The following is a 17,966-nucleotide window of genomic DNA, read 5'->3' as shown; positions in this document are numbered from 1 at the left end:
TCTCAAGTAAACTGCAAGAAATGTGACACTTGCCTGCGTGACCCACCTCCCCACCGATGAACAAGCCTCCAGACCAGCAGACCAGCAGAGAAGGCAACAACGGATCCTTCCTTCCTCCCCACCGCTAGCAACTGCTCACACTCTTGCACCTTGTCAGCAATCATGATCTCACCACTACACAGCTCCTTCTCTTGTTCCTTCTGCTGTTAGCTGCAGCTGCACCAGTGCTGGAATCTGGGGATAACCACGTATGCCCAGCACGTGTCTTCTGTGCCCACAGCACTTATCTGGGTGCTCTGGTAAGGGTACGGGACAGCATTCAGCTTTGCAGTGTACAAACCCTCAGAACTAACCTCTTCAGGTTTGCAGATAGATAGACAACTCACAAGTTGCACCAAATACGTATGCATTGTGTTCCTCTCAGATTCTGAACCATGCCTGTGACACATCTTTCCTGGCATACTGCTTCACCTTGCAGCATATAGGTGTAGAAAATGAAAACCAGGACTCTTCCAGACTGCCTGCTGCAAGCTTTGGCTAGCATTAGATGGTGTTAGATTCCATGTTACCTACAGACATTGCCTGCTCACTGCCAACTTCACTCTTTTTACTCTTATTTGGCTCAAGAACTGTTTCTTACGTGAATTCTGCTGTTGCCCCTTGCCCCTGCCTCTCGAGACAACTCGAGAGATGAGTTGTCTCTCGTCCCTGAGAAAAACCCCACAGCCAGGGACTACAGAACAGAGCTTGAAATTCTGCCCCACGACTTTCTTTCACCAGAGCAAAGCACTGCTGCGTGCCACTGACCAGCTGCAGTGGGAGCCCAGCCCATGCTATCAGACACTACTGAAGACAAACTCATCAATCATTTCAGCTGGAAGCCCACATCCTGTGCTGCCCTGTGCCCAAATGATCCTGGTTTGTTTGATTCTTCAAAGTAAGTCCCTCACCTTGTCCTGAGGACAAGGCATGTAACCATTTCATGAGTCATACTTTCACGGTGCTCTTCTTCACAAACACACACAAGATTTTTCTTTCCCCTATGGTAACTTCCAACAAGTGACTGTTGCCCCGATCACCAAGACACTTAACCAGGCACCAGGTTCAAGAAAAGACAGGAAAAAAAAGCTTAAACATATATGTAAACTTAAGTACACTGGTATTTCCTGATAAATCAGGACCTAACAAAACTCATTAACCAGACATGCACGACAAAAAATAATCTACAGGTATCATAACTTTTTATTTAAGTTAGCTGAGGATCTGTATTTGGCTCAGGATTGTTTATCCTTGACTTTAAAGAGACTGACTGCAAATAATATAAAAAAATAGAAAATGTAAAATTAATCAATACTTTCTAAATTGTCACAAATTTTGAAAACACTTGTATAAATTCTGCAAACTTTGTATGCCCTTAAAGGGGCATCATTTAGTTACCACATATAATGAATTTTGAAAATATTAGTACTTTACCCTAAAGTTTAAACACAGACATATTCATGACGTGTGTAGTTTCAAGAGGGTATCAAAAGTGATATGGTTAGAAAAATATACATACTTTTGCTTCTGGAAAAGAAAAGGTCATTTGAAATGGCTGTCAAATAAAATACTAAAAAAGCCTCTCCACAGATTTTTTTTCACAGTCCAACATAAAATGTATGTTTATGTACAGCTTATGCAATCTGTCATTTTCAAAAGATACAGTCAAAGTTTTGCGGGTACAGAAAAACATGTTACTGTTCTCTAAGCTGTTGGCTGCGCTGATGCGTGATTGTGTAGGCAAGCCAAAACAGGACAGCTATACAGCGATACACACAGCAATCAGAAGAAAGCTAAGGAAAAATGAAAATACACAAGAACAAAGGAAAGCATGATAAAGATAACATTGAGAGGAACAGTGACCAACAGTAAGGGACATGAACTCTTTCCTAGCATGCCATAATTTCTACAGGGAAGAAAACCATACTCCAAGTATTAAAAGGACACTTTCATGGTACTTCTCATGAATTTTAAGAAGTAGTATTAAAGATTACTTTACAGTTGACCGGAAATAGCCTGGAGTGAATTTGTTTCTGTGGATGTAGTTTGTTGCTGTGCCTCAGTTTGTGGCAGTCTTACACTTCAATTGCACACACACCAAGTAACCCCTCAAAAAAAAATAAAGTTTTTAAAAGGAAGTGAGATAGGAAGTTTCAAAACCTGAGTGCAATGTAGTAGCCAACATAACTATGCTTTGCTTATTACTTTTTAAATTAATTCTGTAAAGAATGATTTCAGAGGAGCAACATGGAACTTGTGACAGTGCCGTAAAGATACGGTGACACTTCAAGATCTGAAATCCTTTACAGTGTCCTTTTAAGTGTCAGTAGACTAAGATCTTAGCTGCAATGAAAAAGAACAGAGGCCAATCCTAATGAAATAACGAAATAACCCAAATCAAGAATGTTACAATATTTCACAGCAATAAAGAAACAACCTATGGAACTACTGAACAGAAAAAAAAGCATGAAAGAGAATAGCAGCATATGGTTTACAGTTTTCACTTCTCAGTTTATTAATATTAGTGGTGCAGTCGGCAATGGATAAAGCAAGGAATGAAATTCTGACAAAACTGGCAATTACCTACCACATGTCAACACTTCATTACGGTCCTTGTAAACAGCTAACTCATTTTTTGAACTTTAATTGCAAAGAAAAGAGTATTTACATATAATATACATGTATATAACCACAAAACCAAAATTAAGTCAAATCCTTATCAAGGAAATTGCATTTTGAAGAGAAGAAAACATAACACAATATTAAATAGCACATGTCCAAAGATTTTGAAGGCCTCGTGATTTTTGTGTTTTCTTCCTCCAGTCATTTTCCCCTGGATTTTAATAGACTAAATACTTCATTTCAGAGTAAATAAGTGGAAATATTACAGAACAGCTCCGGTAAAGAATAGCTCCACTACTGAAAAACGCTCGAGGCATGGTGATCCAGGACTCTGACTTAAAGCAGAAATAAACAGCGTATAATGCCACAGCAAAGAAGTGGCCAATCAGTACCATTGGTTTAGGAGATAACCTGTATTAAAAATAAAGAGATAAAGCATGTAAATAAATAGAATCAGTAAGCACTGACAAATTTTTGTTTTACAAATAGAGATCTCCACTCAAGATTACACACAGCCCTCCAATTTAGGCAGCTCTGATCCTGGCGTCTCAATTGAAAAATAAAAACTTGGTTGTCTTGGAGCTGCACACCCTGGATTCCTTTCTGCAGTACAGCCAGCATACACTGCTGCTTTCTCTTCATTTCCAGTAGTCTGTGTCTGCCTTTATCAAACCCCCAGGGGATTACTCTCAACAGGCTCTATCAGTTTAACCTCTCATTCCAAAAAGGCAAAAAATAGAAAAGCAAACATTTTCACATGTTCAAAGTAGTATGATTTATTGTGCATTCACTGGTTTCTGAGGGGTCATTCAAAACACCTTGATAGTTACCAATTTCCCAGTTCCTTATGCTCTTTTATGGGAGACCTCATCGTATTCTCAAGCATGAAACATCTCCACCAGCTCCTCTGCTAGGCTGGACCCCTCTACCTCATTCAAACTCCCATGCCACCTACATTAACTTCTCTCCATCTTCTAGTGGCATTTTTTACAAAGAAAAAAAAAAAAAAGGAGTCAGCGTTTAAAGACACTGCTTCTAATAAAGCTCCAACCTTTAGGATAATCCTAAATATATAGGCTCATGTGGACCATTCTCCCTGTGCAGAGCTGACTGATTGGGAGTAAAGCAGATCCTCAGAAACTCACAATGCTCGACCCAGTTCACATTAACTATCACTAGCATGCTGAACTTACACAGACAGCAATCCAACGGGACCCGAGACACATTCTCCACCAAGTCTGAAGTAATGGAAACAGGCTTTCTTTAGCTGATGCAAGGAATCTACAAAATGAATTAAAATGACTCAACAAATTCATTCAACACATACTGAAAACTTTTGCAGCATATACAACAGTGATATTAAGTCCAGGACTTTGGTACCTGTTGTTCTGTTAAATTCAGCTGCATTTTGAGCTAGTTTTATTTAAGTAAAGGATAGTCTTATAGAATACCTATATATTCTTGTGTCAGTTAGTATTAAACAATAAGTGGTTTCTGGGTTTTTTTTGTTGTTGGTAGGGTTTTTGTCTTCTTTTTAAAATACTAACTCCTGACTTTCCTTCACATTGCTAAAACTCAGTTTACATGACACTAGAACTAGCCAGCTAGGCAGAGAACACAAGCTAACTAATTAAAATCCCTTGATTGATATATTTTTAATATATATCAATATACATATATACATACATATATATATGTATATATACACAAACACATGGATATATGCTCGTGCACATACACATCCCCTCCCCAGACATATTTATTTACCAAATTGTAATTACTCAGAAGTTATCTTTAAAATATATTTACCATCTGTGCCAGAAAAGAGTTCATAAAGTGCCTGGGCAAGAACATTCACTACAAAAGAATGAGATTTTTTTCTTGCCCAGTAAAATGTTCTTTTTGCCTGAAAAAGGAAAAAAAAAAGTATTTCTGTCAGTAAATACAGAAGAGCATTCAAAAGATTCCCAAACAAGTGGTTAGAGTCATACTCATGTGAAAATGTAGGGTGGATTTGGTGATAGACTAGATCAGTTCCAAGCTAGGTCATTAAGGAACTTTGGAAACTTGTCAAACCAGTTACCTAGGCTTCTCTTACACGAAATATATTTAAAAAAAAAAAGAGGTAGTTCCAGGGTGTGCTTCATCTCATCTTGTAGTAGGTGGCTGGGGCTAGGTCAGAAACTTGAAGGATAACACTCATCTAGTTCTCTCTGCTCATTGAGAAAAAGTAGGAGATAACTGAAAGTCTGAGGTAAGTAGCTCAGATGTAAGTATCTGCATTTGGTCAGGTAAGTCCTGGGTTGTCCTTATGTTCAGGGCCCCTCTGAGCACTTCTCAATTTTCAAATACACTTTTTGAATAATTTCCTTGTAGTCTATAATTAGTCTAGCTGTCATTTAGCCAAGTCAATATGCCCAACCTGCTTAGACGCAGTAAACAAATAAATGAGAAATCTCATCTACTGATCAGAATTTAGGGTCTAAATCTCACTGAAAAAATAAACCCAGCATCAACACTGATTGTGATAATTCCCGGGAAAGAAGGATGTCTTCTAACTTACTACTGTGAGATTAAGGCAGCAGTCAAGAGGCTAGCACAGCATTGAGATGCGTCTTGAGTAAGAACCACTCACACCAGTGTAACGGTTCAAACTCATCCCACTTATAATCAATCTGCATTACAAATACACGACTAATATGGGAATATCAGATTGTACTAGCAAAGCTGCTGACTAGACATAGCACTCCAGTCTCCTTAAGCAAACCGAGAGAGGTCAGTAAGCACAGTTTTCAATCTGCCTTTGCCACACAGCCATAGCACTCGCTTATCACAGCTCTGCTTGCTAGTGAATGCCTGAAGTATAATTTACCTGTCCAAAGATTTGAAAACTGCCGTGCCTCGCTAATAACTTACATGTCCCTGAGTTGCATAAAACTTAAGTGTCATTAAATTGCAGCAAAAGCTGTCTCAAGTCCAAAATAAAGGTTCACCTTAAGAATATCAGAATCTTCATAAAGGTCTGGAATATCCTGGAACAACCTTCTCCATATTTTAACATCATTTAAAACAACACTCATTCCTCCACCAGTTAAAGGGTGTCTTATATTATATGCATCTCCTAAAAGAAGAACACCTAGGCAGAAGAGAAAAATTAATGGGATACTACATGACCATTATGTAATCTTAGAACTCAAACCCTCTATTTTTTTAAAAAATCAAACTTACTAAGAATTCATTCCCATGAGAAAGTAAGATGAATAACAACTAGAAATTTAAAAAGAAAAAAAAGGAAAAAAAAGGAAAAAAGGGAAAAAAAGTGAAAAAATGGAAAAAAAGGGTAAAAAGGAAAAAAAGGAAAAAAAGGAAAAAGGAAAAAAGGAAGAAAAGGAAAAAAGGAAAAAAGGAAAAAAGGAAAAAGGAAAAAAGGAAAAAAGGAAAAAGGAAAAAAGGAAAACAGGAAAAAAAGAAAAAATGTGAAAAAACGGGAAAAAAAAGGTTGTCTTGAAATTAACAGGCTTAAAAAGGCTTTTAAGATGATTAAGGTCAAAATATTTGCTTTCCCTATAGGCATGCATGTGCGTGTGTCAAAGAACACACACACACACACACACACACACACTTTTCAAGGTAATTTCTTTCCTTTTTTAATCAAGTTTTCCTTAAAAAGACCTTTGAGTCTTTTTGACCTAAATGAGCTTGAGCAGCTGAGTGATTTAAACTTAAAAAAGCAGGCACTGATCTGAAGTCTGGTGCCCATATAAACATTCCAGTTAAACTATGCCCAAGGTGCACATTTTCAAAATATTATTTTTCACAGAAGAATTATGAGACAGATTTGAACAACAAACCCATGTCTATGACAACAAAGCATTAAGTCCCAGAAGAAGTTTATAATGCTTTTTTTCCTCCTTTTTTCCCACAATACACACCTTTTTTGTTAACAGCTGAAGGAGGCAAGAAGCTGGCTGGCATAGTCCTTAAACGATCATTCTGAACTGCTATTAGGAATGGTTCCTTTAAATGATCTGCAATAAACAAATATTTTAGTTACACTACTTAGACAGAATCTAAAATAATTTGCATGCAACCCATTTTAACCTCTTCTTAGAGATATAATCCTTCTGAATTGCTGACCTAACAGATGGGAGCTGATCAAACTGCTATTTGATGTGTAATTGAAGAAGGGTGAATGCTTACTGAAACAGTAACTGCACACATGGAAAAAGCCCGCACAGTTCAATGGAGTCAATGAAATGTGCCTTTTTTGGCACATTTAATTGTGACAGTTACGGATGGAAATCTTTCTAGACTTACCAGGTAGCTGTGGATGAATGTTGTCAATCATGTATTGTTTTAAATTTTTTGGCATTTCCCCTCGAATATCAACAAGGACCCGAGTCTCAGTTGAAGAAATCCGATAGATCAGCACTGGACTAGTTTTAGCTAAAACAAGTTCAGCATAATCAGCTTTAAACTGTGGTGCATCCTTAAAAAGAAAAGAAGGGGAAGAAAGATTGAAAGGATATTGAACTTCAGATATACAGAATCATTTTCTGAAATACTTTGAAATAAAATGCCCTATCATATTATTAAGGAATATTAAGTTTGTGTTATTCTTGTCTTTAAATTAATAAGAGAAGTGTTTTCAAAAATGAAGTTCTGAACTTCAGAATGTATTTTGGCAATACATTTTAATATTTACTAGAATATATGTTAAGTTATACATTTCATTTGAATACACCTCACTAATATACATGCCATTGAAAACCTCTAATGTAATCAATGTAGTAGGTTTCGGTAAGATCATTTTGTTTCTATAAAGAAAGTGGTGGGAGGGACACACACTAGTCTGCATACAACTCCATGGAAGTACCAACTGAGGAAGAATCACAGGGTCCTATCTAACTAGGTCTTAAACAAGTTTCCAAAAGTAGAGAGACAGGGGACACTCGGGCAGTGGTAACGGGGTTAGGGACCCAAAGAGTACTGAAGTTCCTCCAAGCCAGCGTTCCCAGCCCAGTGACAGTTCTGTAGATTTGGTTCCTTCTCCCTTCATTATTTTTGCTGTTCATCCAATGGTTATTGCAGCAGCCACAGAGGGCAAGACCCAGCCAAGTTTTCTACCCAAGTTCTCCAACCACCCAGCTATGAACCTAGATTCCCACTTTCTCTCTTAAAAATGTATAGGTCCTGAAGGTATGTGTGTACCTGGTTACAAGGTACCCCACCTTCCCTCAGAAGCAGTTTGAGTATTCTTGTGGAGTACAAAACATAGGTGGCTTGACCCACAGCTGCTAGGATGATCTAAAACTCAAGATTTCTGCTCCCTGAACAAGTGCTGTAAGTATTGAGTGTCATCATCTTAGCCATCGATATCTTAATGCTAACCAGTCAAAGCAGCTCTATCCAGGGAAATAATTGTACAAACGGGCTTCAAGCTTTGCAGTGGTGCCTAATCCAGAAATTAGCGCTATATAAGATACAGCACTAATAGTGCACATAGCACTACCTGATATGAGATGCTGAATTTTTTTTTCTTAAAAAAAAAAAATGTATATTCTATGACCTGGTCTAGTGAGTCCAGTGCTCAGTTTATCCTAATCCATTTTTTTAACCCCTCCCTTGTTCAATTATTTGCTTAAGATTAACACTGTACTTCTCTCTTAAATCCAGAAATCTAACTTTTAGCAACAATATCCACTTAAAAAAAAAAACAAAAACAAAAAAACCAAAACTGTTACTTAGAAGTGTTTTAAAAGTTGAAAATCTGATCTGCAACTGTACCAAATATGTTAACTCTGACATAGCAAGTTCAACTATCCTAGAGCTGGAATGGAGTATGCATCATTAATTTCACAGTTAAAAACATAGACCAAAATTTCAAAGAACTCCTCAAAAGGACACAGAAACTGAAAGAACAGCTGCATCAATATCTAAAGCATCGTTCTAATTGATTCTGTTGGAAAAGAGAATGAACAACTAAATATTCTGTGAAATTCAGACCCACATTAAGAGCAGTAGCATATTGGCCTACTTAGTATTATACACAAAAGTTACCTTCAAAATGCAACCAACAAAATGGGATGAAACAGTAACTTTGTTGGAGACCAAGTTTTTTCTAAACTTGGAGAAAAGTCCATCAGCTACAACAGTAAGTGCTGCATGAAGTTCCTGCAGGATAAAGAAAAAATGAAAAAAGATACAGCATTTTCAATTTTGCTTCAGAACAGTGGGAAACAACTCCTAAACTCTCATTTTCAATTGTACATTAGATGTTCTACAAAACAATAAACATATAAGAAGATCACAGACCATATTTATAATACAGGGATTAAAAAATAAAGTGTTTTTTGCCTTCCTCATATTCATATTTAACTCTATTTCCTCTAAATGTTGATCTAACAATATTCTAACTTTTTTAGACATGTTCAGACAACATAGTTATGGGGACTGTGTGGGAACTTGGATATAAAATAGACAAGAAAGTCGAGTAATTGCTTCCTTCGGCCTATAATGCTTTTCAGAAGAGAAAACAAAGAAATTTTAAATTAAAGAATAAACAACTAAACAAAACCAAACTGAAGGGTAACAAACTGAAATGCAGCAAGTGTACCAAGATCTTCTTTTAAAAGACCAAGCAGTGAACTCTAAGCAGTTCCTAGTATACTCAGGAACTATAAGAACAAATAGTATATATAGACAAAATACAAAATAAAATCTGAGTAAATTGATTAAGTTCAGCCTAAACACATGCACAAATTCCTAATGTTGAACACATACATTGTTCTCTAACATAAGCAAATTATTCCAATTAATAAAGTATATTTTTTAGCATTTTACTGTTATATGACATTATTATACTAGAAAGCACACAGATGTTTCCTTCTACCTATAGCTTTCTCAGTGTCAGTATACTCAGTGATTTAACTTGAAATAATTATACATTCATACTGAGCATTAGTCCTTGGTCTTCAACAATCTCATACATTTGTTATAAGCAGAAAAAAAAAAACAAACAGTTTTCCTTTTAAGCTTTCAGGATGTAAGTAACAAGGCACATCATGCTTCATTAGTACTCCTGGGAAATATTCTGCTGTTGGATGGAAGGATCTGGTGAGTCAGTCTGTGAATGGGTTCCTCTGAGCAGTTCTCTCCTGCACAGGGATGGACTCAGTCACTTGTGTCACACAATCCTTACAGCTTTTGCTGTGGGAAGGGAAGTTGGACAAAATCAGGTGAGACTAGAGCTGAGTAAAATAATACATGTTCATGGTGTCTGAGCTTGTAGAGAAGTGAGCTCCTGAGCAGAGCTGACGAAGCCTTCTTTCCAATAGATTCCTGTTTCAGATGATGTCAAGCTCTAATTATTCCCACAATCAGAGCAAAAGTCACCTGCCTGTATGGGTTCTCTGGCTTCTAATGACCTGAACATTCATGCTACAGTTTTTCCACAGTCAACACGCTAAGACCTTAGCTCTATTTAGTTGTCTGGTTTTGATGAATTCTATAAGTTGACTTTTAGTGTACTGGCTAATTTGAACCTCATTTAAGGGAAAAAAAATCTCAAAGGTAATGTGGTGGACAACAGGGACGGAGAGAACAGAAAAATAATCATACACATAGATCAGCCTCCTTTCTTTATGAAAGCAGGCTAAGGAACATAAACAGGGTTTTTTTGCTTGTTTTTGGTTTGTTTGGTTTTTTTTTTTTTTTCCCCCAAGTAGTTTCCCAGCTGTAAAAAGTCACAGGTAGAGAAACACAGCTGAGAAGAAATGTTTAGTGGAAATTTCTTACACTAGATTTCTAAAAATCAAAGGAGATCTAGGCCAGCAAATGAAACAGCTCTTTCCAGTCAGAGAACTTCAGCATTCAGAGCAAAACAAGAATTTGTTTATCCCCATTATACAGTCAGAAAACTGGAAGCCTTAAGAACAACATCCATGCTCTTAGGAAAGATTCAGGCTAAAACACTGGTCGCCCTATTGCTGGTCAAATAAGTCACACTTAAAATTACAACAACATCCACAAGCCTGTAAAGCTTAGAAACAAATCTCAAAGCAAAATATGCACGAGTCCACTCCATCCCCAAACAAACCAAACCAAACCAAACCTTCTGCATTGCTGGATGATAAAGCAACTTGGATTTAGGAAAAAAAACCAAAACAAACCACCCCACCCCCCAAAAAACCTCCTCTTCTCCAAACTCCCTATCTTTCAGTATCCATGTGTGATTCAATAGTCTGTTCTACTGAAGCGGATCTCCTAATATGGTTTTATTAATTTTACATGACATGTGAGACAGACCAGGCAACAGGACTCGCAACTCCCCCTTCCTCCAGCTACCTAAAGAGAGGTCAAGGATGTTGTTCCCACTCAGCTCTCTTACAGCTTCCTACTTACAGCACTTTGCCACCAAGTGGGCTGAAATGCAATTTGCCTGAAGAGGGTCTGAAAAAGCAGCTTGCTGTCCTACGTCTTGGGCAAGGACTTTTAAAAGGCTCTCTTACATATGGTTTTATACCAACATTGCCATTTCTAAATGACCTAAAGATGAGAGATTTTGTTAGTAATGCTCAGGGCAGGATCTTCCAACTACTCAGGAACTTTCTCAATTTTGTATACGGAGGGCAGCCGAGCACAGGCAGGAGATTCCAATCTTACCCATCAGAGCACATCTTAACACGCCGCTACATAACTTCAGGCAGCAAATGAATTTTAAAGTCAACAAAGGAGATTACAAATTTGGCTTTTCTAGAGAACAGGCAATATATCCAGAACATCAGCACAGACATTTTACCTAGACTGCTCTTTCCTAAACTTTTTAAGTTCACACAGTTTCATAGCATTTAGCCAGCAGTTTAGTATTAGTTGAGGCAAAGAACATTAATCAAATCAGTGACACAATTAAAACAGGCCAGATCTCTCTTTCTGTGATCCAAGAAATGACTGGACAGAGCTATGTCTATGAATAGGCACTGCCTATCTTCTTATTTTCAGAGACCTCAGCCGATGGTGGCAGTATATGTGGAAATGTAGACCATTACACATCCACAAAGCACAAATCTTAATAGATTGGTTTTTTCCACCAGTAACTCTCCAAAGATTTTAAACTCCAGACATATAATATTGAAAGAAATAATGATCTGAATTCCCCAGAGACACTGAAAGCAGAAGCTGCACAACAAGTTAGAATTCCTATATGCTGGGATTGTATCCACTAGAAAGTAATCTCCCTTTAGTAAAGGTTTCTCTTTCTTGAAAATTGCATTATTTCTGTACCAGTGCTCCAAAATAGAGGGGTTTTAAAATTTTTGTGTATATATATGTATAAACCAACCCTCAATTTTCTCAAGTTTAACAAAGAACATAGCAGAAAACTGTCTTACCTTAGTGTCTCCAGTTTCTTTGTCCTTGTACTGAACACCCACGACACAGTCATCTTCCTCAAGCAATTGTAACACAGTCCCCTCAATGAATTTTGCACTGAAAGAAAATGGAGGGGTTAGAGCAAAATGGCAGAGGATTAATGATGCCAACATTTCAAGGCACTAGACACAGAAAGAAAACCAGATTTTCACTGATCTTGACTCTGCCTGCACAAACAGTTGGTTTAAATTTTACGAAGACGTGTTCTTGGCCACTTTCAGAAGACACATAAAAAGTGCTTGTCATTAATTTCAGTTCAACACTGCCATTTGGTCTGATACCTGAGATTATTCTAAAACTGTAGCACTTATCTTAAACACCCTACCACTTAGCAGAAAACCCAGCTGTATTTCAGGTGCTCCAAGGCCATGCGAGAGATGTAGAGAGGAGTCTGACACCTAATAATGGTCAGACATCAGGCAGCTGATTGAGTGATCCCTGCTAAACGGTGGAACAGGCTGACAGCATGGGTGAGACCTAACTCTAAGCAGAATTCAGGAGCAAGATCCAAAGTAGCACTTCAACACTTAACATGTACAATAGATCAAAGTGAGGTACCTAATTCTCAGGGTAGTCCAAAATAATCTAAACTTTTTAGGATGGAGACATCCAGCTTTTCACCCCAGGAATTCAGGATAACTACTTTTTTTTTTTTTTTTTTTTTGCTATTTATGCTTTTAAAGTTCTGCTAATGTTTATGTTCGGAGTTTGAACTGAGCATCCCTTACCTCTACCTCCCAACCAGAGTTATTTGATGTTCACTAATTGAATCTCTGTAAACTTATATCCCTCGTTGGGTCTGAGCTGTTAAATCTGATCCTCGCAGTTCAGACTTAGCAGCTCGAAACAGACACTCTCTCTCCCTCACAAATATTTTCATATCTCGATGGAATTCCACAACTTGGAGAAGTGAGCTAAAGGTCTGTGTGAGAATACAACAGCTTGATATTTTAGGCTCTCAGAGGGAACATAAGCAATTGAATTAATGTCTTTTCTTCATGTCAGCCAGCACAGAAATTTCTGAGCAGTTTTTGACTACCTTAATTTGCCTGGCAACAGGCAGGTTAGCTGTATCAAAATATGAATGGTTATGTGTAGTAAGCACACTAACAGAAACTTCAACAGCAAGGGAGTACAGACACATGTCAGGTTAATAGCAGGTGAATCAGAGTTCTGCAGATGCTATCGGCTTACAATTTATTTTACAGTTGTCATTTCATTTATCTAAGTAAGTGCTCATTTCTTTTTTCTGCTTCTTACCAACTATAAAAATAATTAATGATTAATTAATAAGCCTGACCTCCTTCCTCTGCAAAATTAATTTTACTCCTCTGAAATAAATTCATAATGCCTAGTACTTATAAAGAGAATATATTAATCAGTAATAATTATCCCCTATATTTTCGCAAGCTTTGAGATGAAAAACGAAGCCTCATGGCACTATTAAGAGTTCTTGATCTCTCCCTCATCTTAATTTAACATGCAGTTTTCTATGCTACAATTAAAATGGAAAGCAAACATAAACAAAATGAACATTAGTGTGGAAAAAGGGGAAAGAATTGAATTAAAGTCACAAACATTAGCTTTTGTAAGTTTCTGCTTCAAAGACTATGTACAGCTACTGGAGTTTTCCCGTAAGTTGAACAAATAGGAGCACAAATTTCACTGAACTTGAACCTCAACAACAAAGCCTTAGCTTTTATAGCTAGTAAACATGGTTGTCATTAACTTCAACTGTACTACAGAGCTGCTATTTTTTTAGTGCTACTTTTAGTAATTCATATGATATAACAAGCATGATAGGAAAATGCAACTTCCCAGTTCAGAATAAAGACATGTAAGGTAAAAAGATGATAAAGCATTGTTTCCCTTGTAAGTATTATTTAGGGGGGAAAAAAAGACAAAACAAACAAACAAACAAAACCCCTGCAGCAAACAGCACCTAGAATATTTGGTTTCAATAAAAGTTTCTTTCTCATCTCTTGTATAAAAGAAAGCAATCAGTTAAAGAAGAAATACCAAACACTAATTTTTATTTCATTAGGAAGAAAAGGTGTCTTCAAGATTCTGAAGAACAGATATTAATAACTGGAAAGAACTACCTCCATTTAGCACTCCTTTCTAGTTATTTTTCTTGTCCTCTTGTTATTGGAAAAAGCAGAACAACATGCAAATGTAAAAGAAGCTTGATTTCTAGCACCACAGATAACATCAGTGGAAGAAGTAAATATCCCTGCTCATTGCAGGAGGGTTGGACTAGATGATCTTTAAGGTCCCTTTGAACCCAAACCACTCTATGATTCTAAGAAATTATACCAGATTTGCCACTTGTTTCTTGACCAAAGAAGTTCTACGCATTGCTCACTGAGAAGAAGTCACTTCTTTACGTAAAATGACAAACCCAAGAATCAGTAGAAGAGAATCAACTCTTTACCCCTGAACCGTTCTCTCACAGGGATGGGCCAGTACCTTGCCTAATATTTAAAGCCTATATTCCTATAGTTTAAACAGTAACTTGTCCCAAAGGCTAACATATGATGTTCATGCAACTCATGAACATGTCTACTGAAATCAGAGCGAGTAACTATAACCATTACATTCTCTCGGTCTTGTTCTTTGTAGCCTTCTGTGTTGGGACAGAGTGAAATGGTTAAGGAATCTCACAGATGCTGGGATCAATGGTTCTGAATCTCTGGATCCCCAACTGTGCCGTTCATAACGTGACTCACTTGGGTTCTGCCATAGCTGCCCTTCGGAGACCCATGATGAACTGGCCATGATGAAAAGATCTTCCACTCGCCACACGGCCATCTCCAGATCTTGGATAAGGAATTTCAACCTCCGACTTGCTCTCTATGTCATGAATTATGTAACCATTTACTATTTGTGAATCAATACCTTCTACTGTATCTGCAAAAATATAAACCAACAGATGAATTAAAAAAAGGCTTTTTAAGAAAGCTTAATTATGCATGAAAAGTATTTCTTTACACAGAGTCCAATTTCCTTAATCAAAACACACATGTTGGAAGATGAATATTTTCAAAATGTCATTCTGGAAATACTCAAGCAATTTTAATTCAAATATTAAGCATAGATAATGTATTTCTTCATTTTCCCTGTAGGCACACTTTTTTCTAAAAATGTAATTGAGTGTAGTAACTGTTGCATTATGGATATATTTACATTCTGAAATGCACTCACCTTCAAGACCCAAGTCTTTAAGTGCATTAAAACCTCCAGGTTGCAACAATTCACCAACTATCCTGTCAGGTTCTTTCAGATCCCTCTCTATCACAGTCACCTTTCTTCCATCCCTTGAGAGTGCTGTGGCCAAGGAAGAACCAAGGACGCCCGATCCCACAATGATAATTTCTGGATCGTATTGGGGTAATAATGTTGCATTTGTAGCAGTCTCTGTCAGATATACATCCGAGAGGTTTACTTCTCTTTTACCCTTTAGAAAAGAAAGACAAGAAAGTTACATGTGCCATTGTGTCTGTACCACAACCTTGACAGAGGGTTGACTGTGGACTAGGTCTGCTTTGGCCAAGGGGACTGAGAGCACATCGGTAGCTGGGAGAGCAGCTTCCAGTTTAGTTTTGTCCAAACTGAAATCAGTTGTACTCTACAATGCAACAAAAACAGAACAAGCAGAGAAAACTAAACACAACACCCCCTCAAATAAAATCAAGACACTTGCTTAAAACTGCTATGTTGATCAAAGACAAACCACTACCATAGTCTTGGAGAGACTGAAAGCCAAGTTCCTATAAAAGGCAGTAAGCCAAGGCTATCCCATATTCTTGTTCTATAAAGTAACACACCAGTGCCTTCATACCAGTGAGTCACTCCTATATGGAGGCCATAGCATGTTGCAATGAAAATGTTGTCAGATTCACTGGAAAATTTATTTCTCTTTCATTTTACTGTAAGCAAACCTACCTACCAAAATAACAGCTTATGGTAATACTCAGCATGGAAAAGTGTCAGCAGAAGCAACTACCTGGGAAATGTTATGCAGAAGTGGTGCTGAAATGAAAACTTATCAAACAGTCAAAAATACAGGCAAAATTACCATTCACCTACATTTAAAACTGTTAAGAATTGACATACATCAGATTACATACGTTAACATATAAACTGGTACTTGAAGACCGGCTATGTTATAGTACCTTTGCACAGCATCTAATCACATACACTTCAAAGGGAAAAAAAGTTCTAAGGGGAATTCCAGTGCAAACCTGTAAGTCACTTCTCCAGCTGGTAGAATAAGGAATGGAGTCCAATTCACTCTTTCACAAATGCCTCAGCACTCCAGGGCTGACAGCAGTAAAAATATGGTTGCATCAGTGAAACAATGCCCAGAACAACACTGACACCAGAATTTCTAGTGGAATAGTGTCATGCTTATATCTACCACTCAGCAAGGGAGCGCAAAACTAACTACCTGAATTCAGATAATACAAGAAATTGGGGTAAAGGCAGGCTTTACCAGAAAGAAAGAAAAAAAAAAAAAAAAAAAAAAAAAAGAATACCTATAATCTTTGATTTGCAGCCAAAAATAGTTTCAAGTTATTTTGTGCAAGGGGTCAGTGCCCAGCTCACAATGCCCAGAAGTACACAGGAAAGTAGCCAAACAGTGCCAAACCACAGATGTACTGAATATGCACGTCCAGTTGGTAGTCTTAGATGGCAGGACTCCAGTTAAGCTCCAGCCATGAACTACAGCTCTCTCCACATCTCACAGCAAGTCTCACACTGGGCTCACTGGAACAGACTGACTATCTGAGCTCAGGTCCTGTAGCTATTGTACAAGCAACAGTTTAGCAATAATTTTCAAATAACTGTGTCTGCAGTAGTCTAGACAAATATGTTTTATACAGACATATTAGGAAGCTGATCACAGAATAGCTGAGGTTGGAAGGGACTTTGGGATGTCATCTGGTCCAAAGCCCCCATGCTCAAGCAGGGTCAGTTAGAGCAGACTGCCCAGGACCACATCCAGTAGGATTTTGAACACCTCCAAGGATGGAGACCCTGAAACCTCCCTGGGCAACCTGTTCCTGTGCTCAGTCACCCTCACAGTGAAAAACTGTTCCCTCATGTTCAGAGGGAGCCTCCTGTGTTTCAGTCTGTGCCCGTTGCCTCTGGTCTTGTCACTGGACATCGCTGACAACAGCCTGGCTCTGTCCTCCTAGCACCCTCCCTTCAGGTATTTCTATACATTGATGAGATCCCCTTGAGCCTTCTCCAGGCTCAACAGTCCCAACTCTCTTAGCCTCTCCTCATAGAAGAGATGTTCCAGTCCTTCATCTCTACAAGAGACTGACAATTGAAGATATTTTTCTGCTATAATAACCCTTTACTACAAATATTTCTTCAAACACATTTGATTTGATTCTACAGACCCCCTTAATCTACCACTTAAACGTTTCACTGTTTCTCTTGTCATCCAAAAGTAATGCTAAAAGCTCCTTTCCCTCACCAGGGCAGAAGGACAGCAGCCAGAGTGAACAGCAGGAGAACACTGCACCCCACATGCCAGGTCCGAATTAAACTTACTTTTCTGGATTTGGGTTGTTCCACTTGTTGAGATCCTGAGGTGGGTTTGGCCCAGAAGAAGCCAACAAGCGGTAAAGCTGAGAGAACATCAGAGAGCATCCCCAGGTGGGTCTTCCGCTGCTGCTGCTGCTTGGGCCCCCTGAAGTGGTACCTGTACGATAGCAGCAAGCCGAGGGAGAAAAACACCAACACGGAGAGCAGCACCTCCTTATTAGCGTAAGTCATGAGGTCTCCACACTTTTTGTACACGTAGATGAAGGAGGCGATGCCCAGAAAGGTCCACATCGTGAGGGGACCGGTCACTGCTCCTG

The 17,966-nt window shown here is 38.1% G+C and overlaps 1 protein-coding gene across 1 annotated transcript; it reads right to left on the bottom strand.

Moving 5' to 3' along the window:
* Positions 1-2,508: 2,508 nt before the first annotated feature.
* SQLE (squalene epoxidase) lies at positions 2,509-17,942 on the bottom strand. The gene is made up of 11 exons (XM_010077812.1): positions 17,656-17,942; positions 15,295-15,547; positions 14,820-15,000; positions 12,051-12,147; positions 8,722-8,835; positions 6,979-7,150; positions 6,594-6,689; positions 5,655-5,797; positions 4,471-4,567; positions 3,855-3,942; positions 2,509-3,072 (listed from the first exon to the last, which is right to left on the bottom strand). Exons 1-11 carry the CDS (start codon positions 17,938-17,940, stop codon positions 2,880-2,882), a joined length of 1,719 nt encoding a protein of 572 aa, XP_010076114.1. The 5' UTR covers positions 17,941-17,942; the 3' UTR covers positions 2,509-2,879.
* Positions 17,943-17,966: the final 24 nt, after the last annotated feature.

This window comes from Pterocles gutturalis, unplaced genomic scaffold (assembly GCF_000699245.1).
Source record: "Pterocles gutturalis isolate BGI_N339 unplaced genomic scaffold, ASM69924v1 scaffold11688, whole genome shotgun sequence".
In the NCBI taxonomy this organism is placed as follows: domain Eukaryota; kingdom Metazoa; phylum Chordata; class Aves; order Pterocliformes; family Pteroclidae; genus Pterocles; species Pterocles gutturalis.
Note: the sequence above shows the minus strand (reverse complement) of the source record. Positions and strands in the feature narration are given on the sequence as shown.

Coding starts and splice junctions, on each gene's coding strand:
- SQLE (XM_010077812.1), bottom strand. CDS start 17,940: ATGTGGACCTTTCTGGGCATCGCCTCCTTCATCTACGTGTACAAAAAG. Junction 15,001..15,294: donor TAAAGACTTGGGTCTTGAAG/GTGAGTGCATTT, acceptor ATATTTTTGCAG/ATACAGTAGAAGGTATTGAT. Junction 3,073..3,854: donor CCCGTTGGATTGCTGTCTGT/GTAAGTTCAGCA, acceptor TTTTTAATACAG/GTTATCTCCTAAACCAATGG.